Source organism: Zootoca vivipara, chromosome 9, assembly GCF_965207765.1.
Source record: "Zootoca vivipara chromosome 9, rZooViv2.hap1.1, whole genome shotgun sequence".
Taxonomy (NCBI): Eukaryota; Metazoa; Chordata; class Lepidosauria; order Squamata; family Lacertidae; genus Zootoca; species Zootoca vivipara.
In genome coordinates, this window is record NC_142592.1 from 48,632,300 (window position 1) to 48,655,852 (window position 23,553).

General features: G+C 39.7%; 1 protein-coding gene across 2 annotated transcripts in view; it reads right to left on the reverse strand.

Moving 5' to 3' along the window:
* Positions 1-1,189: 1,189 nt before the first annotated feature.
* HCFC2 (host cell factor C2) overlaps positions 1,190-23,553 on the reverse strand; it is a 28,372-nt gene continuing 6,008 nt past the window's right edge. Inside the window, exons 4-15 of one of the 2 annotated variants that reach the window (XM_088676748.1) lie at positions 22,262-22,470; positions 20,439-20,523; positions 17,876-17,979; positions 16,249-16,437; positions 15,364-15,549; positions 14,722-14,771; positions 14,029-14,146; positions 12,432-12,502; positions 9,870-10,004; positions 8,630-8,815; positions 7,462-7,747; positions 1,190-5,728 (exon numbers count right to left, since the gene is read on the reverse strand). In XM_088676748.1, the coding sequence (XP_088532874.1) occupies positions 5,541-5,728; positions 7,462-7,747; positions 8,630-8,815; positions 9,870-10,004; positions 12,432-12,502; positions 14,029-14,146; positions 14,722-14,771; positions 15,364-15,549; positions 16,249-16,437; positions 17,876-17,979; positions 20,439-20,523; positions 22,262-22,470 (1,807 nt within the window). In that variant the 3' untranslated portion in view covers positions 1,190-5,540. Of the gene's footprint in view, positions 6,449-7,461; positions 7,748-8,629; positions 8,816-9,869; positions 10,005-12,431; positions 12,503-14,028; positions 14,147-14,721; positions 14,772-15,363; positions 15,550-16,248; positions 16,438-17,875; positions 17,980-20,438; positions 20,524-22,261; positions 22,471-23,553 lie in introns of both variants that reach the window. The other variant, XM_035126930.3, reaches the window with a different exon arrangement.

Sequence of the window (23,553 nt, forward strand, 5' to 3'; positions counted from 1 at the left end):
CAAGGGAGCCGGCATACAGCTTCCGGATCATGTGGCCAGCATAACTTAGCTGCTTCTGGCGAACCAGAGCAGTGCACGAAAATGCTGTTTACCTTCCCGCCGGAGCAGTACCTATTTATCTACTTGCACTTTGACGTGCTTTTGAACTGCTAGGTTGGCAGGAACAGGGACCGAGCAATGGGAGCTCACCCCATCACAGGGATTCGAACCACTGACCTTCTGATCGGCAAGCCCTAGGCTCTGTGGTTTAACCCACAGCGCCACCTTTAAAACAAATAGGTATGGCAGTCTGAAGAACTGTTATGTCTAGAACCCTGATGTGCAAACTGCCATCTTATTTTCCTGGAATATGTCATTATATACTGGCCCTCTTGCTGTTTTTATCAGATGACTCCTGAGCTACTGTGTAAAACTATCTTGAGTTCTCCTGGAAATGGCATTTCAGCTTGGTAATTTTATCTTGTGCATCGGATATTCTCACAAACAATGGGAGACTCATATTGAGCCACTGCTATTGTATCTTCGTAAGTGACTCAATCCTGACCAACTAGATGAAATTCAAGTTAGTTGAAAAGAGAATAATGCAGCAAGGAAACAAATTAACTAAATGTTTATAAAACATTTCCCCAATCTCATTATCAATGGATTCCAACTGACTTATTAATTGTGCAGTTGAGTATTACTTATTTCATAAAATTTATACACCACTTGATTGTAAAAAACCTCAAAACAGTTTACGTTACACACCATTACTATCAGTGTTGCTGTTTTGTTAGTGCTTATTTGTAGCAGGATACTGGAGGGGTAATACTATACTGAAGGGACATGTAAAAGTGATGTAGTATAGTAATTTCTATCCCCACCTATGAAATACTTGCACAGTGACCATTCAGTAGAATTTCACTGTTTTTGAGTCCAGAAGGCACACGCTACGCCAATCACAGTAACACTAAATTGGTCTGGCAGCCCCAATATGCTACACTGAGTTCTAATATGGAAGATAAGAAATATATTAAGGCGCCACCTAATCACGTTATGAACCAACTCAGACCCTGCAGTCATGAGCATCTTTGTGTACCCCCTTCACATGTTTGGAGGGCATAAACTCAAGAGGCAGCCTTTTCAGTAGTAGTCCCCTGAGCTTTTGGTTCTTAAAACATCTTTTTAAAAAGTGTACCAGTAAACATGATTATTAGGACAAATCACTTTATTATTACAAAGAACAATGCTACTTTTGTTGTACAAAATACTGGATTTCCTTGTAGAGACTATTTCAGCCATAAGACAGTAACTTCCGGTAGCTGGCTTTAACCATATCCTCAACATTCCAGTTAACTGATACCATTTTTGTTAAAGTTTATGGCTTGCTGATGTGCTCTACTTCAAAACTATGGTCAAATATTGCTATAAATCATACATAATAATGGCCGCATTCATGTAAATGTATCTTGCCTCAAGAAACAAAGATAGCCTTTTGACAGCACTTTCCAACCAGGAAGCCTCTATTGAACCACAGTTTCCCGTTGTTTCCACACTGGGAAATGACTGTTGCTTCTTTTGGAACAAGTGAGAATAAACAACCAACTTCAAGTAGTGGTTTAATATTCTGACTTCTCCTGAAGTTGGTTACCATAGTTTCCTAGTTCAGACAAAATAGGGAACTATGGTTAATAAGAGGCTTCTGATTCTGACTACCTAAAATCCCAAGGGCTTACATGTGCAACCAAATGTCTTTTTCATATTGTGGCTTATTAAGTCAAGATATAATCATGCAAATCTGGCCAGTTACTTGTTCACATAGCTATATATTCATTGTCACAAAACATCTTAAGTTAAATGGATGTAGTATGTCATAAATAGCATGGATGTTTCTACTTATAATTTTCATACATTATTCCTTGAAGTTGCTATAAGATGGATTCAGATTTAGACAAGATGTTGCACATACATTTTAACAAATGCAAACAAAAGGAGCATTCACCAGTTTCTCAAACAGCCTGATTTAATTTATATTTTCAGTGAAATTCTAATGCAGGCATCCCCAAACTGTGGCCCTCCAGATGTTTTGGCCTACAACTCCCATGATCCCTAGCTAAGAGGAGCAGTGGTCAGGGATGATGGGAATTGTAGTCCAAAACATCTGGAGGGCCAAAGTTTGGGGATGCTTGTTCTAATGGGTCAGATATCCAAATATATTGATTAGATATTTACACTACATAGAATAGGCCTCAAATATAAAATTTAAAGTGGGATTTATATATTTTAAGTGTTATTGACAGAAACAGGCCACAAAAATAGTTATACAATTGGGGTGGGGGTAACTATAGAAAATTGATAAGCATGTTACTAATCTCATGTATATAGGGGAAGACTGTAGACATATGACAAATTATGTAAGAGCCTATTGGCATAAGCACACTTACACTGAAACTCATGTCTGGATTAACACTGCCACAAATTTACCTTTGGTAGTCATGACATACCCTTAAAAACAAGTGCAGAAACATGAACTCAAAGTGCAAAAATACTCACAGATATACTCAACAGATCATATTGTTAAGTAATGTATCTACAATCAAAAGTTTCGTAGCTAAGTAGCCACACAAGATTTCTCACATTCTGTCACAGCTTGCCTCCCTTAAAACAGTTCTTTTTCATAAAAAAATACACAATTGTTTAGATTGCCCCCCCCTTAATATGAAAAGTTTCTTTACAATTCTATGGCAGCTCTAGATCCAATCCAGAGTTGGAAGTAGTGTGTGGTGACCAAAGGGAAGGGAAGCACATTGCTTGTCTATGACAATTCAGGGAAGAACTAAGGTTCTGGCAATAGCATTTATCTCACTACAGAGGCCTTACTTTAGCTTTGAAGACTGTAGGTTGAATTCAATGAAGTCACTCCAGCTGTGGAAGGACATCCACTCACACAATGGAACTTCTCCCATCCCTGTGACCCTGCACCTCTCAAATCTGTTCTGGGGCCCTGAAGGAAACCCAAGAGCAGATTCAGGGGTACACAGGGAGAGGGGAGGAAATGTTCCGCTGCACCAGTGGAATTTGCTCCAAAAGCGCAACGACTCTGTTGGATATAACCCTCTGACCATAAACGTTTCCTGAAGTTTAGATTTCACAGCACTAGTTAAGAACAACCTAAGTCTTATCTGAGGTCCCAAGATATTCTGTACTCATTGTGTAGCTTGTATAATTTTAATTACCAAGGATATTCAGACTCTTGACGACAGCTTCACATACTTTTTCTGAATTGGGTATAATTTTAGAAAGTGTGTGTAACTTGAATGAAACGTTCATTAATTTCACCCTGCACACCTTAGGAAACCAAAACTGACACAGTATTATAAAGTTCCATGACTGATACCTTTCCAACATAAAAATTGAACATGTAAGTTCTATTGATGAACTCAATGTATAACCCATTTAACTGGGTGTGCAGTTATAAAAGTGGCCTGGCATGTTTATCTTGATATATAAAATACACCAAGCCTCATATTAATCAATTGACATCTCTCATTATCATAGACACAACTTAATTGATGTAAACCCCGCCCCCTTCTTTAGGGAGTAGCCAACAGAAAGTGCTACTTAATTTTTTATCGATTCAAGAATGCTTAAGAAATGTTTGCCATTGGTCTTTCATGGGATTATCAATTGTGCTGCAGTATTTACACTGTGCCAACATATCTACTGTGAAGATAATATTCTACTGTTAAAGGAAAGGCCACAAGTTCTGATGTACTGAATCTCTTGGTGGTTATTTGACCAAGTCTCTTTTCCTTACCATGTTAGTCGCTACTGGGGATGAAGCTACATGAGTTGGGTTTTGCACAGACTTTGGACAAGTCACATTCTCTCACCTTCAGTTCCCCCATTTCAAAATGGACTACTAGCAGCCTTCCTCAAAGAAGTCCTGTTAGAGTGAACAAGGAATGATTGCAAACCACTAGCATTACCCTATCCACTTTAAAAATGATCTTGTAGATAGAGTACTTCCCATCTTTAATTTATTAGGCATTGATAGAAAAAAAATAAGTGCAAAATTTTCACTTTATTGCACATTTGCATTTAGCCAAGTTTCTAAACAAAATAATCTTATTTAAATGCCAAAGGATGCAATCCATAGGAACCTGCACAGGGCCCATCCAAATGAATGTAAATAGCACAGCTGTTCACAAAGCCATGTCCCTGTTGGATTGTGCCTTTATGCTATATTCACGAACTTGGCGACTTCCAGATGTTTTGGACTACAACTCACATCAGATTCCACACAGCTGTGGAGGCACCAGGCTGGAGAAGGCTGACCAAGCATACTGGCATATTTCAGCTATTTTACTCTATAATTTGGTAAATAACTATTTATTTATAAAACGGCATCCAACTGCCTCTATTTAGTACACTTGTGTGTTTAGGAACAGATTAACATTCCTATTAAGGATCGCTTCACGCACAACATTTTTGCTACAAAGGTGTAGGGTGAATATGCATAGCCATGTACTCTGCCATAGATGAACATTGTCCTGGTGTCTTTTTTTGCAGTGCACATGCTGTTTTTCTCTACTCCCTTGTAGGAAAAAAGTGAAGGAGCCTGAAGCGGCTGGCACATTAGTGATAAGATGATCAAGGTAAAAAGTATATGAAACAACACCATTAGGATATAAAAACTAAGGCAAAAACAAGCCATGGAGAAAATTAATGGGAAAAGAAAAATGTACGCCACAGAAGCATGCAAATATGTGCAAATTTGCTTTAACTTTAGACCACTACAGAAATTTTCCGGAAACAACACAAAAATGTTACGAAATTAAATTCTTATTAGTGCAAAATAGCATGAATATGCCAAAACAAAGCATACAGTTTTCTTTTCTTTTTTTAAAAAAATGAAGCATACATCATGGAGGACTTTAACATGTAAAGACTCTTGTAAACATTCAAAATATGTACATATTTAACGTTCCCATGCCCACGAGAAACTAAGAGTAGTGCATTTACACTAAGTTTGTTTTTCATAACAGATTTGACCAGTTGAGCAATTTGCATATCATCAGGGGATAGTTTCCAAGATTAGAATGTGTTTCCAAACACTAGAAAAATCTTTACAAAAATGAATATATTAAAATATTCTATACATTTTAAGTTACTGTAAACTGAAATAACTCGCCCAGCACTAAGATAACATGATGAATATGGAATATAAGCCAAAGGAGAACAGATCTGCATGAAGATCAAGATGGGGAGTGAGCAACTCCTGCTCATTTATGATCACCTATATCTTTTGCATTCGCTTGCGAGTCTTCAGGGCTGACTTGATTATGTGATGTCGCTTTGTCTAACCAATTGGTCAGTTTTTTGGAAGACTTGCCTTTGCCCTCTGGCATCTTTTCACCATCTCTGTTGTAAAGTACAAGCCATGTAATACACACAGAGTCTTAAAAGGCATTGAAGTGGGCATAACAGGTCGAGCCTGAAGTGGCAGCTGAAATCAGCCTGTCCTTGAGAAAGATGTCCACTCATCCCTCAGCTAGCCATCAGCTTAGGTGAAGATCTTCTTTTAATTCTTGTTTGGACAGAAGAATGCCAGGGGAACAGAGCACAAGATCTGCTGCCTCAGCACAGAGACCAATGCTGAGCTCTTCAGAGACTTCTCCCATACGAGGGCTTTTTTTCAGCTGGAACTCACCAGAACTCAGTTCCGGCACCTCTCCAGTGGGTGTCACTGCCATTATAAGAGAACAAGGGAGGTGTTCATGGCGAGTTCTGGCACCTCTTTTTCTAGAAAAATAGCACTGGTTGTCATTCCCACCAGTAAATCTGAATACATGGGAAGAAGGAAACACGTTTGATTTTCAAACTGACAAACTCACTCCACTCATTCTCGTGCCAAATCACAAACTAGCTTTTTAAATTCTGCAAATTTTAAAATAAAACTGAGCATCTCTGTCTAGGAACACAGGAAGCTGCTTTATACTGAGTCTGACCATTACTCTATCTAGCTCAATAATGTCTACACTGACTCTCCAGAGAGGAGTCTTTCCCAATTCTCTCTAGAGATGCCAAACTGCACTTGAGTCCTTTTTTATGCAAGCAAATCCTCTGCCACTGTGCTACAGCCCTTCTATATCCATTGGAAGCTAATGCAACTGGGGATGTATGTGTTGGGAGCTATTGGAAGGAAGACTCCAAAAATCTAGATGCATATGTAATCCTCTGAGTTATCAGCATGGGACTCTAAAGTGACCTTACTAGATAAAGTGGTATGAAAAATGCAGCCACTACAGGTGCAGTTCTGCAAGACTGTACAACGCTGATGCTGTGAAGTTAAGACAATATCAAATGAAATATCTGACAGAGTTACAAAATGCCATGAGAGCTAACAGCTATTTCACAACTTGCAGCACAATGTGCCATTTCTACTTTGAACTTGATGTTTTCATTTCTGCAAAGGAAGAGGAAAAAGTTGCTTTAGATTTCCAGCACCCAGAACAGCCATGTTCAATCCGATACAGATAAACCACTTAATATCAAGAGTACTTGAACTTAAAAGTCTGGATTTACTACCTTGTAAATGCCAGCTTGCAAACATAACAAACAGTGAAGGCCCATGAAAAGGAGATTCATTTTCCATTTCCTAGCTCTGAAAGTCTTCTAGGGGCCAAAGCTTTACGTGCAATGGTATAGTGACACCCCACCTTTCATTTCTCTCTGTCAGGGGTACACACCTCAAATCACTCCGTGGGACACTGCTATGTTAACTGGGGTAAACATTTTTTATACAGATGTAGCCCAGTGCTTTCTTTCGAATACATTGTTACCCGCTTCCTCCTTTTCTCCCACAACCCCAGATACTCATCTCAAAGCAATCTCTAAGTTTCTTCTGTAGTGGCTCCCCTGTTGTGGAATGCTCTCCCCAGGAAGAGGGTGACACACACACACACACACACACACACACACACACACACACACACACCATGCATGATTGTATGTATCTCTTATCAAGTCCCCCCACAGAGATCTTTCTTCTCAACTAAAAAGCTTCCAACTCTTTAGTCCTTCCTCATAGAGGTGGTGTTCCAACACTCTGATCCTTTTGGCAGCTATTGGCTGCATCTCTTCCAGTGCCAAGACACCCAATTTAAAGAAGGCGACCAGAACTGTTGATAAACAGATGTTCCTACAAAGAGATGGGAGTTGACTGCATAAAGTCAGAGAAGTGGCCTTTGGCCCTTCTGTTTTGCACATCTGCCCAATGAAATGCTGATGCAACCCACATTGCACAACCCTGACTATGTTGAGCTATTGTCTCACGATTTCCAAACATAAAATATATGCCAGTAGCTAATTTTGACTTGAAAATTATACAAATGTATTACTAAAGAACAAGTTCCCACAAACAACCTGTACACATTTATAGAGAAAAGTCAGGGTGTCTGAATAAATCACCCCCTTTACCTTGCAGCCATCGAACTTGCGTGGCCGGTCCATATCCCCTTTCATTCTTGGCTGAAATCCTAAAAACTATGGCAGGTTTGGATGTGTGATCAACGTGGGCATTTGCAAGTTGGGCAGCAGTCACTGTACATGAGGTCTTAAGGCCACAATATATTTTCATGAACATAAGCTGATGAGGATTTTCATTCAGCTGGGTGGTTCTTATAGCCAAGTAAGCAGAATATTCCAAGATATTTCCTGAAGGCGAAACTGGAGGTTCCCATGAAAGGTGAATACAATCTGCACTCTGAGGGGAAACGGGAAATTAATCTCACATTGGGTAGGTACTAGCATATAAAGTTTCATTAGTTAATCAATACAGAATAAGATTTATATTTCAGGTTTAATTTGGGAGAAAAGAATTTTTAGGGTACCCAGCCATTTGTGCACAGGGCTGTTTAATTTCAGGTATGTGAAATTTAATTTCAGGTATGTGAAATCAGGTTAAGGTTCCTCAGTAGTGAGGGGGAAGCACAGAGCACATGCTTCGATTCTGCATTCAGACCCTGGATAGGCAATTACCACTGTCCCAACCTAGGAGAATGGGCAATTACTGTTTGTAATGCACAAACTGCTCCATATATATTTTCCTGACTACTGTAATTCTCTAGCACTCCTCAGTGGTAGACCTATATTATAAAACAAGCTTCTTTTCTTTAACCTGGTGCTCTCCAGATGCTTTATACTACAACTCCCATCAGCACTAGCCAGTATGGCTAAGCTGGCTGGGGCTGATAGGGAACAGTAGTCCAAAAGATTTGAAGGGCATTAAGTTTAGAAAGAATATTACACAATACAGATATGGGGCCGAGGCAGAGACGCAGCATCTTGCCTAAGGCCAACCAACGAGTTAATATGCCTGACCTGAAATTTAAATGAAGACTCCTTGCTGACAGCTCATGCTGTCAGCCACAATGGTAAAATGGGTTAAGAGTTTATGCATTCTGAGGTATAGTTCTGTGAGCCAGATTTCCTCCCCTGACTTTTGCTTATTTCAATTCCAAGTCTGCTTACTTTGCTCAGTGTACCTTATATTGCCATCACTGACGTTTACCAAGAATTGTGAGGTCTAAGAGTGGCCTCTTTAGCTTTGCATGGAACACAAATCCGCATGACTATCATTTCTTACCTTGCTAATTTTGACAATGGAAGGTGCTCCAGGAAATCCTGGGATACAGGTCTTAAATTCGCTGACTTTACTGAATGGCCCAACGCCACAGCCATTAATTGCCGCAACCCTGAACCTGTATAAAGTGCCAGGAGCAAGATCCTGTTTCTTAAGTAAACTGTTGTTTGGAATTTCTGCATTATCTACCTACATTTTTAAAAAAAAAAGCATACAAAGACATAGAAATTAAACATTAATTTGATCCATATTTCTTAAAATAATCTAAACAAACTAGCATGCTATTCCTTTGCAGATGGTGAATCCTGAATGCCTGCTAGGTTCAGCTTCCTTGTACAAGAAGTCATTAGCAATATTAAAGACGTAAGGAGCACTGTTCAGGCAAACCTGAATGCTTTCAAAGCCCATTGATGTCAATGAAGCAACTGACCCCACCCCCACCCACCATGGCCTCCTCCACCTCTTTCCCACTTTTCTTCTCAATAATAAATAATAATAATAAAGAAGCAACCGACCATATACTTAAACCTTTCCCATTGTGATAAGTGGGATTCTAATGTGTTTAACTGTGGCTGTGCTTGCAGACAAATCTTTCTAGGAGATCCTAGAAGTTGGGGCAGCAGGTTGGAACATGAAAACAGGCACTGGCGGAGGGAGAGGAGTGAGGGGGGACTGCACCGCCCCCAGCAGCATGATCCCGGCAGAGTGCCATCGCGGCTCCCCCCCCCAGGACGCGCACCACATCCCTGCAGGCGGCACACACCCCAGGACGCGCGCAGCCCCACCCCGCCTGCTCTCTGCCCCCCGGTGCCAGAGCATGAAGCTCCGCCACTGAAAACAGATAACAATTGCAAGAATAAAACAGCAATAATGCAAAAGCCAAAGGGCAATAGATATGAAATTAAAAACACTGAACTGTACAAAATCTAGGCTGATAGTTTATTGAGTGTGGGACTCTAAAGTGATCCAACTAGATACCCAATGGATATTCAGTCTGCCTATTGAAATGGATATTGAAATTCCTATGAAATCAACATTTTACTATATATTATGATGAGGTTTGTGTTTTTATTTTACATATGTTACATGCTGCTTTGTAGAGCATAGTTCTCAAAAAGCAGATTAAACAAAGACATAAATGAACGAATACTAGATACTAAGAAAAATAATAAAAATGTTCAAACAGGGAGGAAAGTCATGTTAGAATATGTTAGAATACATAGGTAAAGAAATTAACAGTTACCTTGCTGGAAATTATGGCCTTTTCTTCCTGCAACAAATAGAACTGGTTCACTAGAGCACTGTTGCTTTGAAAAATGCCAACATCATACCACCTTCGTTCTTGTTTTCTTGCCTTCTGCTTTGGTGGTGAAGTTTTCTGTGGTTTGGAGAACAAGTTTCATTAGAGTATGGATGGTCTGCACAACAAGAAATTGCATCTACCCCCCTTCTCTCTAGAAGTTGCCCTTCTGCTGCATGAGGTTGCCTAAAGCAAGATTCTCCAGACCTACAGGGCAAGACTTGACTCCATAATTGCCTTGTTCAGCTACAGCAGGGGTAGGCAACCTCAGGCCTGTGGGCCGGATGCGGCCCAATTGCCTTCTCAATCCGGTCCAGGAATCAGCATGTTTTTATATGAGTAGAATGTGTCCTTTTATTTAAAATGCATCTCTGGGTTATTTGTGGGGCCTGCCTGGCGTTTTTATATGAGTAGTGCTTTTATTTAAAAGGCACCTCTGGGTTATTTGTGGGGAATAGGAATTTGTTCATTCCCCCCCCCCCACCAAAAAAAATATAGTCTCCGTTCTGGGGTTCCCTGGTGGCAGAGGGGGACTCCCGGAGTGGGGGGGAGGGGGGGAGGGGGAGAACCAGCTGGAAAAAGAGCCATCCCTTCCTATCTTCCGTACCCTGGAGGCTCTCAGTGGCAGGGAGAGTTCTGGGGTGTGGGGAGAAGGAGGGGAATGGAAGGAGATATATAAGTAAACAAATAAAAAAAAATTATTGATAATTTGATTAATTGGCTAAATGGACAATTTTAAATTAAATGAGATTAGAATGGTTGGTAAATAGTGAAAACTGTAAAGATGGAGTTGGCAAATGAAAATCAACAAAGGGGGGGGGTCTGGGGAAGCCTAATAGACAATGTTTAGGAAATTAGATAAGATTTGAATTTTTGATGTTATGTGTTTTGTTTTTATTTTTATCATACGCTGTGGGTTTTTTTCTTCTGTTTTTTCTTCTTCTTTTTTTTTTTTGTTTGTTATTATTTTTATTTTATCTTTTCTTTTTTCTTATCGTTTTTGAATGTTAAAGTTAGACAACAGCTGGGTGGATATTCGCCTGTTCCTATCCTTGCCATCCTAGGACCTCTTGGTGGCAGAGGGAGGTTCAGGGGGGAAGGGGGGAGGTGGATAGAGACCCAACTATAAAATGAACCACATTTGATTGCCTTCCTCTCGGGGGGTTCTCTTGTGGGAGGAGAGAGCTCTGGGAGGGGGGTAGGAGAATGTGAAAAATATGTTATGTATGTGTATGGTCTTTGTTATTATGTAAAATCTTATGTAAAGTCAATAAAAAATTAATAAAAAAAATATATATATAGTCCGGCCCACCACATGGTCTGAGGGACAGTGGACCGGCCCATGGTTGAAAAAGGTTGCTGACCCCTGAGCTATAGCTTTACTGACAGCATTCCTGCACTATCATCTGCAGAGGGCAGTGTTTCTAGAAAGACACTGAAATGACCAAGAGTTATGCAAAATAAATTTTTGAGATTTTAGAATAAAGTTAAAAACACGCCTGACTTTCAATTTTGATGGCTAGAAAAAATTACTCATTTGCTCTCTTCCATGGATTCTGCTGGCTGGACTACTATAAACATTTTTTTTAAATCCTATTTCCTTGCATATATTTTTCAAAATTGGAGGCCATCATTTGTTAAGCTATTTCACAAACAAGAGAATGTCCTTGCTGATATTTACCACTTGTTACCAACTTCAGCTAGTTTGCCAATTCCATGTATTGGTAACCTTAAAAATGGATTACTGCAATACACTATAATTGGGGTTGCCCTTTAAGACTGGTTCAGAAACTGCAGTTCCAGGGAGCACCATTCATTGTGTATGTAACATCTGTCTTGAACAAACTGCATTGACTACCCATTTGCTATCAAGCCAAGTTTAAGGTTCTACTGTTAGTAAGTCCTAAACAACTTGGGACCAAGCTACCTGAGGGAACGCCATCTCCCTTGGAGAGCTACTTGCACACTGAGATCAGCAGACTGAGGCCTACTTGCTGGTACCACAATCTTTTAAAAGAGGGACTTTACAGTGGTAGCACCTACCATACGAAACAGCCTTCGTACAGCATGTACCTTCTATGTTTGCAACACAGGTGAAAAACTTCCTCATTTACTCAGGTGCTCCCCCCCCCCCCGATTGCAATATTGGCTGTTATTTTTGACTGCACATGCTACCACCTATTGAAGACTACTGTATATCTTACAGTAATTGCTGGAATTGGTTGTAAAATGATTTTCATATGGTTTTATTGTTTATGTTATGTTTTAATTGCCTTATAAATAATAAAATTGTTGCTGTTGCTTCACTCTTTTTCTTTTCAGTAGGGTTTATGCAGAAGACACTTCCAGAGGGCTGAATCAGGCATGGAAGGATGGCGATGTGCATCCTGTTGGGCTGTATATTTAAAATCATGATGTCCAGGTGTAACAAAACTTATGTGAACAAATGCAATACACCAGTGTAATACTGGCAATATCCTTTACTTTAAAATGTCATGTACTTACAGGCAATTGTATAGCTGAATCATTTGGACTAACAGAAGCAACTCTTGTTGGGGTAACAGCAATCTCTTTAACTAGAAAAAAATGATATTAAGAACTATTATTAATTCAGGGAAAAACACTTCAGCAAATAAAGCATTCAGCAGCTATTGTTCAAATGTATTTCAAAAAGAAAGGTTCAATCCTATTTTGTGCGATGCACTCATAGCTTAATGCTGACTTTCAATTTAGGAAGCCGTAAAACTACCCGGTATCAATAGCAACTACAGTGGTATCTTGGTTTACGAACTTAATCTGTTCCAGAAGTCTGTTCTTAAACAGAGACCGTTCTTAAACCGAGGCGCGCTTTCCCTAATGAGGCCTCCCACTGCCGGTGCCCTTCCACTGTCTGGATTCTGTTCTTAGACCGAAGTAAAGTTCTAAAACCGGGACACTACTTCCAGTTTTGCGGAGTTCGTTCGTAAACAGGACTGTTCTTCAACTGAGGTACTACTGTATATATAATTACAGTATACAGAGAGTATATAACTATGCAGAGTGGAAGGAACAGGTATGATGGTTTGGAATTAATATATATTACTGAGTGCATGGCTGCCTCACTCTGTCTAACAGTAAGACCATCCCTGGCAGGTCTTGCACATGGGCCCAATGATACACATCACAGTTTATCACCTTTTAAAAAATGCTGTTTTTTTAAAGTACACCAAGAAGAACTTGCAGTACAGCTCTGGCAGGAGAAAAGATGCTGTTCAGGAACAGACAAGATAAGCTCTACTGCATACCATGTCAAAGCCATTTATTCCAGCCAGATTTTAATAACTCAGTTCCTATCATGATCACTGACATTTTCTCATATTATCGAGCAAAAGTATAGAGCGATAAACAGAAACTCTTGTTTTTGAACCTGCTTCCTGTGTGTGGAAATGTCTCTTATTGCCTCAACTGACAGGCTTTTTTACTACTCACAGCTATGGAAAACCCAACTGCATCCTCCAAAAGAGCATTTGCCATTGTATAAGGACTATTTTCACTCAACTCAACTTTAGTTGACCTTCATTTATTAAACTGAGCATGTGTTCTTGTCCTGCTTATATCATCAAGTGCATCTCACAGTATTGGCCTGAATATAAGCTGCACTTTCCCCCCAAATTTTGACCTTGAAAAGTTAAAGTGCAGCTTATATTCACAACCTTAAAGTATGCAGCCAGGAGCACGGGGCAAACAGCGCCAGGAGCACAGTGAAGTGGCACCTGCCCTGTGTGTAGTCCCACATCCTCTCCCCCAAGACCGGGAAGGAAGAGAGCAGGGAAGGGGAAAGGCTGCAGGTTATATTCCAGTGCAGCTTATATTTGGGCCAATACAGTGTGTTTCCATGTATATTGAAAGGTGGTACAGAAGCAGCTCTAAGGCATGGAGCTTCTGGGACTTCACAGCAGGTACCACCACTATTACACCCAATGGAAGGCAAGAGGCGGGAAGGCGGATTTTGGCGTCACACAGGGTGCCACTGAAATTTGAGACACCAAGGTTCATCACTGGGTGGCATATAAATGAAATAAAAAATTAAAAAATATAAGCTGCCCCCATAGGTTCTTCTTACCTAAAGTGCTAGCAGGCAAACATAAAGAGGTGCTGGACTCTTTGGAAGCGGAATGGTCTTTCTCTGCATTTTCAGGTTCTGGGACCTTTACTTTAGTTTCTGAAATTGAAATTTGCACCTACACATGGAAGAACAGTAACAGCAATTATTTGATAATAATTATATTTCACCAGGCTGTCACAGCATAGCCCTCAATTCTGAGGGAGCTCTTCAATACTATGTATCTCACCCATTGAATCTAAGACACAATCAAAAGTCTTCCTTGGACAGAAAGAGCAACTTTGGCAGAATTCTCAATTTATGCATCTCTGCTGCACACTTCAATTAGTCTGTGTCTCACACGCTGGAAGCAGCAGTGTGCGGGGAGAGCTCTACCTAAGATTCTGTTGCTCCCCACACTAGAAGGACAGCTCTTTGATTTGTGTAGTAATGAATCAGTGCATTGAGTCAATGTTGCTTCCATTTCAGCCCCTGCACAAGTTAAATGATGCAGCCTAGCAGGCTCCCAAGAAGGGACAGGGAACCTTTTCCAGCTCAAGCGGCACATTCCCTTCTGGGTAACCTTTGGGGGTTCCACATGCCAGTGGCAAACAGTAGGCTAGCTTCTATACACACACACACACACATCCATTGTCCATCCAGGCAAGCAAGAGTAATTATTCTTATTTATAGCCTTCAAAAGTAAATACTTACGTTGTTTGGGACTTTATTGAGCGTTTGGCTGTGAAGATCCAGCTTGATTCCTGAAGAAAGGATGATATTCATTAATTTTAGGCTTTGCTGGAGAGAAGAACCATCTTTTGTGTAAATGTAAACATGATCAACAGCAGAATCTTACATAAAGCTTTTAGCTGCTCTGAGGGCTGTTATTCCATTTCAGTTATCACAGAAATGCAGTTTCACTCCTCATCAATGTCAGAAAGACAAGAATTTTCTCTACAATCAAAACCTCCATTTCTCATAACAACATATTCAAAAGTGAAACATATAATGTAAGTCAGGAGTCGTCAGCTCAGTGCCTAAAGGATATTGTATTATTTTTCCCCACCCTTATTTTTTTCCTTTGGAGGGATTGCTGCACAGTGCACTCTTCCTTCACATTTATAAGGTATAAGGAAAAATAAGAATCAGCATTCTCTACTTGCTCCCATACCTGACTGAAACTATGGAAGTAACAGGATTAGTCAGATTCCTGCTCTACTGACATGAAATGACACAAGGCAAGGGTGACATGGTGATCAGTTACCCCATCCTCTCCACAAAGTGCATTTGGGGCTATAGCAGGGGAAAATTGACTTTACTTTCACATTGCTTCAAAAAGATGGACTATCTTACCTTGCACGCTTGGTGATGATGCTTCGGGTGCCATGTTAATAGGTATTTCAGCTGTAACAGGTGTTGGCATCTCCAAATTTAATTGAAGAAGGTAACCTTCAACAGTAGGAACTTCATCCCATTTAACTTGGAATGAATTAGTAGTAGCTCTGATCAGCTGTACTTGTGATGGTGCTGGTGGTTTCTCTTAAAGGAGAATAGTGAGCTCCAGTTACCATTAGGATGCAGTGTTTTAGGATGGGCTATGATTTCTCAACAAAATATTTATCTATGATACCAAAAAAGCCTATGTTCCAACAGGTTGTTAAGCAAAGCCAAGAATGAACTGTTTCTATCTGTAACCCCAACCATAACAGTCTTTTTGTCAATAAAACACAGTTAAGATTGCATGTGTCTCATTAAAACTGGGAGGACTGAAAAAGCTGAAAAAATCCAGGGATATTAGGATTTTAGCCACATCATGGCTTTGTCTATCAGGCTACAGACATTTCTTTCTTAGGGCTGGGTCCTCCCTTTGGGAAGTATATGCACAAATGAAATTTGCAGGACAAATATGGCACCGGTTCCTTACCCAAGGAATAAGCAATTAACCACCTATCAAGCACTCCAGTCCACAGACAGCCACCAGGTTGCCTACAACTTACTTGTGTGAGAAAAGAAACCTTTGGTCACAGCCAGCCTTACAGAATCTGGGTTGGAGAATTGATAATGTTATGTTTAAATCAACCCTAAATGTGGATGTTGAGAATAAGGATGATCCTTACAAATTTCAATTGCACAATAACAGTGTTTTTCAAAGTTTTGAAAAACCAAATGCATGTAACGCTCAAACAAGCTATAACAACTATCTGTAATGTTACTGAAAAGCATTAAGAGGGTACTCACCAATATCTAGATACCAAAGATCCTTGCAGCAAACCTGATTGTTCCAAGCTTTTCTGTATCCATCTCTGCCACTCCATATATACAGGCGAGTGCCAACTATGACAGCACAGTGGCCAGCCCTTGGGCCTGGCAACAGGTTATTTTTGTCTTCCTGGCAATCTCCTATCAGACCTATCCATTCTGTGGTATCTAGTAAATAAAACAGACAATCAAAATCAGTGTCCAAAGATAGGATTTTTAAAAATCTTACATTATTTTGCTGATGCACAACATCACCTAAAATTAGCAATCTATAAAACGGATATGAGCAGATATAAAAATTCAAAGACAAATCTCTGCACATAACACGTTTTTTTAGAATATGAAAATTAGTCAATTTCTTTTCTGTAAATTCTGAATCTTAGCTTCTCAGCCTTAGATCAAGGATTCCATTTGGCTGATTTTTGTTTGTATCAAATGTATCATTCATTGGATAGAGACTGGAATGTTGAAGAAATGTGCTCCTGGCTGGTTGTGTATAACAAAACCAAGGAGGCTATCATTTATTATAAAGAAATAGACTGAAGTGCAATCATTGTTCTAAAACTGATTCCAACTTCAAATATTTTGCTTCTCCCAGTTGAAACCTGAACATTTACTTGATTGCCAGAGGAGACAGAGGATATGGGAGAAGCCCCACTATGCAAGGTGCCACAAGATACACTGGCAAATGGAACTAACAGTTCTACTAGCAAAGCTACATCCGTGAAACTGCTGAAACACGGTGGTGTTGTGGAGAAGGAGCACATGCACCTATATCCATCAATAAACAGCCACATTCCTGGCAATGGTACAAACACCAACCATGGCACAAGGAACTCCACTGCTGTTGATGTTGAGTGTGTTCCTAATATGTTCCCTTGTTGTTGTAACACCCCAATTGAAGAGCACTGGTGAAACTTACAAGGATGCTGGAATGGCTTGCCATTTTTACTTCACACTTGTATGTTTTGGTTGTGCATTTCCCCCCTTCCCATTTTGGCTCAGCATGTGTAGCAGAGGGAAATCTTTTTTGAAGTCAAGGGCAACATTTCTTCAAGGACTATTGAAGGCTAGGAAAAAAAATTTCCTCAAGCACCATATAAGCAGCCAGCACTCAACTGGCCAGGACCACCACTTTTCCTCTCTCCCTCTGCCCATGTAGCAGCAGTGTATCCCACCCCCGGAATATTTGGTATAGAGGGTAAAGGTAAAGGGACCCCTGACCATTAGGTCCAGTCGTGACCGACTCTAGGGTTGTGGCGCCCATCTCGCTTTATTGGCCGAGGGAGCCGGCGTACAGCTTCCAGGTCATGTGGCCAGCGTGACTAAGCCACTTCTGGCGAACCAAAGCAGCACACATAAACGCCATTTGCCTACCCACCGGAGCGGTACCCATTTATCTACTTGCACTTTGACATGCTTTCAAACTGCTAGGTTGGCAGGAGCTGGGACTGAGCAACGGGAGCTCATCCTATCTCAGGGATTCGAACCGCCGACCTTCTGATCAGCAAGCCCAAGCTCTGTGGTTTAACCCACAGCACCACCCACGTCCCTTGGTATAGAGGACTGCTCTGTAAATTAACAACAAGTACAAAGGTATACTAACCTAAGTTTAGGTAAGAAAATGAGCCAGTACATTTCCATTCTCCATCTTGAGAAGACACATTATCATCTGTGCTCTGTGGAATCCATCCACCAAAAATGTACATTCTGCGAATATAAGAGTGTTGTGGGAAAAGACAAGCTAATTTATTTTCTAAAGCTTTTTTTCCTATATTAAGAACATAAGAAGAGCCTGCTTGATGAGAAAAGTGGTCCACCTATGCCAGCATCCTGTTCTCACAGTGGCCAACCAGGTGGCTATGGGAAGCCCTCAGGCAGAACCCAAAAACAAGAGCATTCTGCCCTCTTGCAGTTTCCAATAACCAGTATTCAGAAGCACAATCCCTCCAACCACTGTATTAATTTCTCAGACAATTTTTAAATAAAAAGCTATGTTTCCTTTGCATTTACTAATTAGAACTTGACTCCCCTTCCACCACCTTCCCCCATGCCACATATAATTAAAAAGCTATAGATAACATAGGATCCCTATAATTAGTTTTCAAAATTAAAATAGCAGTTGTCAACTATCAAAATGATCTGTGTTCTTACAAAATGCAATCTGAAAACTGTCTCAGGAACAGCATGCAGCTACAGACAATCATTTATCACATGGTTGACCATTTCGGGGTGCATTTAATGGGTTTTGGAAACTGAAAATTTATAGGTGGCAACCACATGGAAAGCCAATCCTGTTTAATGAATGGAAATAATGTACTGCAATGAAACGGTATGGTAAAATTTCTCTCAACAGATAGCTGGAAGTTACATACACTGCCTTCCCACATGCTTATATCGCAAGAAGCAACCACAAGTAAAGAGCTGTTTGTAGCTATCTATTATCAAGCACTGGAATGTTTCACCAAATACAGTCCCGCATAACAAAACCATTAAGTACCTTTAACCAATCTGTTGGTGTTGCAAAATAGAGTGGGGGTATAGGATTAGTAAGTACTCTAAAAGGACCCCTGGACTATTAAATCCAGTCAAAGGTGACTATGGGGTGCAGCACTCATCTCGCTTTTCAGGCTGAGGGAGCTGGCATTTGTCCACAGACAGCTTTCCAGGTCATGTGGCCAGCATGATTAAACCGCTTCTGGCGCAACAGAGCACCACAGTGAGTGCCAGAGAGCATGGAAACACCTTTTACCTTCCTGCCACAGTGTTATCTACTTGCACTGGTGTGCTTTTGAACTGCTAGGTTGGCAGAAGCTGGGACAGAGAAACAGAAGCTAGGACAGAGAAAATGCAGGGATTCTGTGAATGGCATCAGAGCAACTGTAGCAATACTGAAATGAAGGGGATGTAGAACTAATCAATCCCTTGCATAGAAACATACAAATGAGTGTGTGTATGTGTGTGTGTGTTATACGAAGATGCTCAATTCTGGTCATCAAAGGAGACATATAAGCATAAGCATCTCACAGTTTACTTATGCTAGATTTTAATTAAGCTAGTAAGATTTATTCGCAGTAGTAGAAAACCTATGGCCGTCCAGATGTTGCTAAGTTCCAACTCCCATCAACCTCAGCCAGCATGGTTAATCATAGGAGGGATCATAGGAGTTGGAGTCCTGTCTAACATCTGGGAGACCAGGTTTTCGAACTTTGGTTTAGAGACATATGCCCCTGTCTTGCTCTAAACAGAAGCCCTAGGAAAATATAAAATCCAACATATTGTAAGTGATGGTGGTAGAAAAGTCAGAATCCTGCCCTTTCTGTTATTGGACTGCTCTGATGTTTACATTTTGAATGTCATCCATACATAAGTGGCATTCAGATCATATGGCTCAAGCGGTTCGAGGCCTACACATGATAGGATGGGCCTACATTCCTAAGAAGCTATAAAAATGGGACATCCAATATGTGAATATTTGGGGGATGGAGTCACATGGGTACAGTGAAGGAAGGTGGATCAGCTGGCACAACCCCAATCTCCCATGGTACATTGGATCAAATATCTAAATATGGCTGTGGCTGACTGTGTTAAAATTGCATTAATAGCCCCTGAAACAACCAAACATATCAAGTTCTTATCTACAACAGGCCTTAATTTCTACATACCTCAAACTTTTATTTCAGCTAACAAATAGCAACTTCCAGAAATGTCATTTATTAGCATTGTTTTAAGATTTTTTTTCTAGTGACATTGTGATGCATCATAGAATTATTTTCTAATGCAGTCACTTATACTATGCTCAATTCAAGGCAACTCTTCTCTGTTAAGCTACAATACTGCAGCTCTCACTATTAATAGAAGGGGTTGCATTTCCCCACCCCACCCCCAAAAAGATGTCACAGGTTCTCTTGTTAACTTCAGATAATTTAATGCAGAGACTTAAATGATCCCAAATAAAACAGTGAAAAGTTTCCAGGCATTCACCAAAATGCAAGCAATATGTTTCAATTTCCATAGTCTTTCAGCCTGTAGCAGAGCTTTTCAAAAGGCTAACACTGTTTGCACTTCACAGAGATGGACACAGGCAGGATCCCTAAATACAAATACTACAGTAACAGTCTCCTACTAAGTGTACCTTTCTATAGGTGAGCTTTTAACAACAGACATACTTGTTTCCTATTACATTGGCTGTATGGAGACTACGGGGAAGTGGCACTGTCCCTTTAATTTCTGGTTTCGACCAAGTCATTGTTTCTATTAAGAAAAACAGAGGGGTGCAGAGAAAAAGAATTTTTTGTTTATTTATTTCATAAAATGTATACACCTCAAAACACTTTACAAAGAGAATAAGACAATAAAATTATCAGTAAAAACATTTAAAAACAACATTTTTTTAAAAAAACCAGAATAAAGTAACAACAGAAAAAAACATACATCAACTTTCTATATGTCTAGGTAGGCTTGTCTAAACAAAAATGTTATTAGTAAAGTTAAAGGTTAAGGGACCCCTGACCGTTAGGTCCAGTCGTGGACAACTCTGGGGTTGTGGCACTCATCTCGCTTTACTGGCCGAGGGAGCCGGCGTACAGCTTCCAGGTCATGTGGCCAGGATGACAAAGCCGCTTCTGGTGAACCAGAGCAGCGCACGGAAACGCCATTTACCTTCCAGCCAGAGCGGTACGTATTTATCTACTTGCACTTTGATGTGCTTTCGAACTGCTAGGTTGGCAGGAGCAGAAACCGAGCAATGGGAGCTCACCCCGTCGCAGGGATTCGAACCGCCAACCTTCTGATCCGCAAGCCCTAGGTGCAGTGGTTTAACCCACAGCGCCACCCACGTCCCGTATATTAGTTATTAGTAGCTATTACCAAAAAGAATACAGAAGGGTTTACTTCCTTGAATATTTATGAACTATACCCCAACAAACTATCGTGCATTTCATCTTTTAGATTTCAAGAAACACTGTATAAGAGCTAAGCATAAACAGTTTTGAGAAAGATTAGAGAAGCCTTTTGGAATATATGAATGCAGGTATTAGAGGTTATATATAAAATGTGTGAATTGTAGATATACCAAGTAAAGTATTTGTACCTACTTGATAAAATTACATTTTAAATTATGAAATTTCCTCTCAATTTCAGGTGTTACAGAAATCTGTGATCTCCCAGACTTTTCAGGACTGGTGCTCACTTGCTCTCAAGTAATTTTTATGAAGAGTGACAGCAAAACAAACAAAATATTGTTAATTTTGCACTGCCTCGTCACCTCTCAAAAAGGATCTTCAGGAACAGGCTCTTTTGACTTTCATAGACCTCCTGCTCATTTAAATGCTTCCAAGATATGAGGACCACACTTGGGATGATATGTCTGTGCCATCCAGATTCTGCCTACAATTCTGGAGTAATGAACCTTGTTCCAAGCACCGTTTTGCAAGGATAGCAATAGTTTTAGGACAAAGATTTACAACCTCCATAAAAACATCAATTAAAACAATTTTGTTTTTAATTATACAGGCTCGTGAACAAGGATTTTAAAATGCACTGCATGGGCTCTCCATTGCCAGATAAGCACTGAATATTTTATCACATTCTTGACAAACAAATGCAGCTTCCGTTGCTGCAGTATGTCAGAACATACTACAAATTGAGCTAAAAAGGGCTTTTTTCACACCTTTTATAAGTTCTTGCCTAAAATATTCAGTTTCAATGCAGTCAGTTGCTGTTTTTTTGGGGGGGGGGAATGGTATCACACATATGCACCCGACAAAGGCCCAGGACTAGCTGCAACTTCTTGTTCAGAATATACACTATGGCAAACTTGGATTTGTTGCTGTGTACTGTGTGAAACAGCCCTAAGGCAAAGTCAAGGCAGTCACAGTTCCACAGCTGCCTCCCAACACTGCAATTAAAGTTGCAAACCCTTAGCAACAAATCAGTTTTCAGCATGTAAAAATACAACAAAACTTCACACTTGTAACTTCACTGTACTCACCTATGTCAAGCTCCCAAAGGTCATTAAGTCGACAGCCAGACATCCCTCCAAAAATAAACATCTTTGGGTTTCCAGAGTCTTTTCTACAGTATATAACAGCTGTGTGTGATTCTCGGGGTGAAGGCAGCACTCCTTTAGTCACTGGAATACTCCAGCCCATGACGCCTGAACCATGCTGTAGCTCCAGTTCATAGAAATCATTTAAATATCTAGATACATTAAAAAGAAACAAACAAAAGGGTCACTGACCTCTTTATGGAACTACTGCAAGGAAACTGTAGCCTATCAATACAGTTTTACAACATTGCCCACTAACAAAACTGCATGTGTTTTTGCAGAGCTGGCTAAAGTTGAGAAAGAACAAAAGAGGTATCACATTACTTTGGAATTCTCTTTTCCTGTAGACTTGCCAAAGCTAGTCTGTGGGTTGCATCCAACTCTGTATAGATTCATTAAAAGCAATGGCATTGCTAGTCACCACTAATGTAAGACCACTGATTTCAGTGGGCCGACACAGAATGTGATACAACGCTATCTACCTTCCTGAAGTATTATTCTTATTTAAGTTGTCTTAAATAAGTCTAACCAATCAGGGTGGATTTGATTTAAATCAAATCAATTTAAATCACTAGTAAGGCTTGATTTCAATCACTAGTCAGTAAGACTTGATTTCAATCATTTTTTTATAGAAAGACTCATTCTTGCTGGTATAATCTTAATATTTACAACCATATGAAGGTTTCATTTTGGAATAATAAAATTTCAGAGTATTTTTTAAAGTTATATCAAAAATTACTGATTTGGTTATACTATTATAAAAACATAGACAGATAATAATCAAATTATGGTGAGGTTTAATAAGTTAACTATTTATATTTGGACAACTTTTCTGCTGTACTTTATTGTAAGGAGAAAAATAATCATTTCTGTAATAATCATTTAAACAATTTATTTAACTAAAACAATAACATTATAGCATATGTATCCATGTTTGACAACTGACGTGGTTAAACATTTTTTTAAAAAAAACTTAGACTGAGTTTCATCACGCATGAAAAACTAAACAAATCCTTATTTCCTGGTGAATAGCCTTTGGACTATAATGTAACTTAAATAGAAGACTATATTTAGAAAGATTTTTTCCTCCAAAAGCATTTTATTTAAAAGATCCAATTTAAATAAAAAAATCTGATTTATATAAAAAAACCCGATTTTATTTTATTTATGTATTTTTTTAAAAAAATCATTGATTTTTATCCACCAACCAACTAACTTCCAAACTGAAGTACATA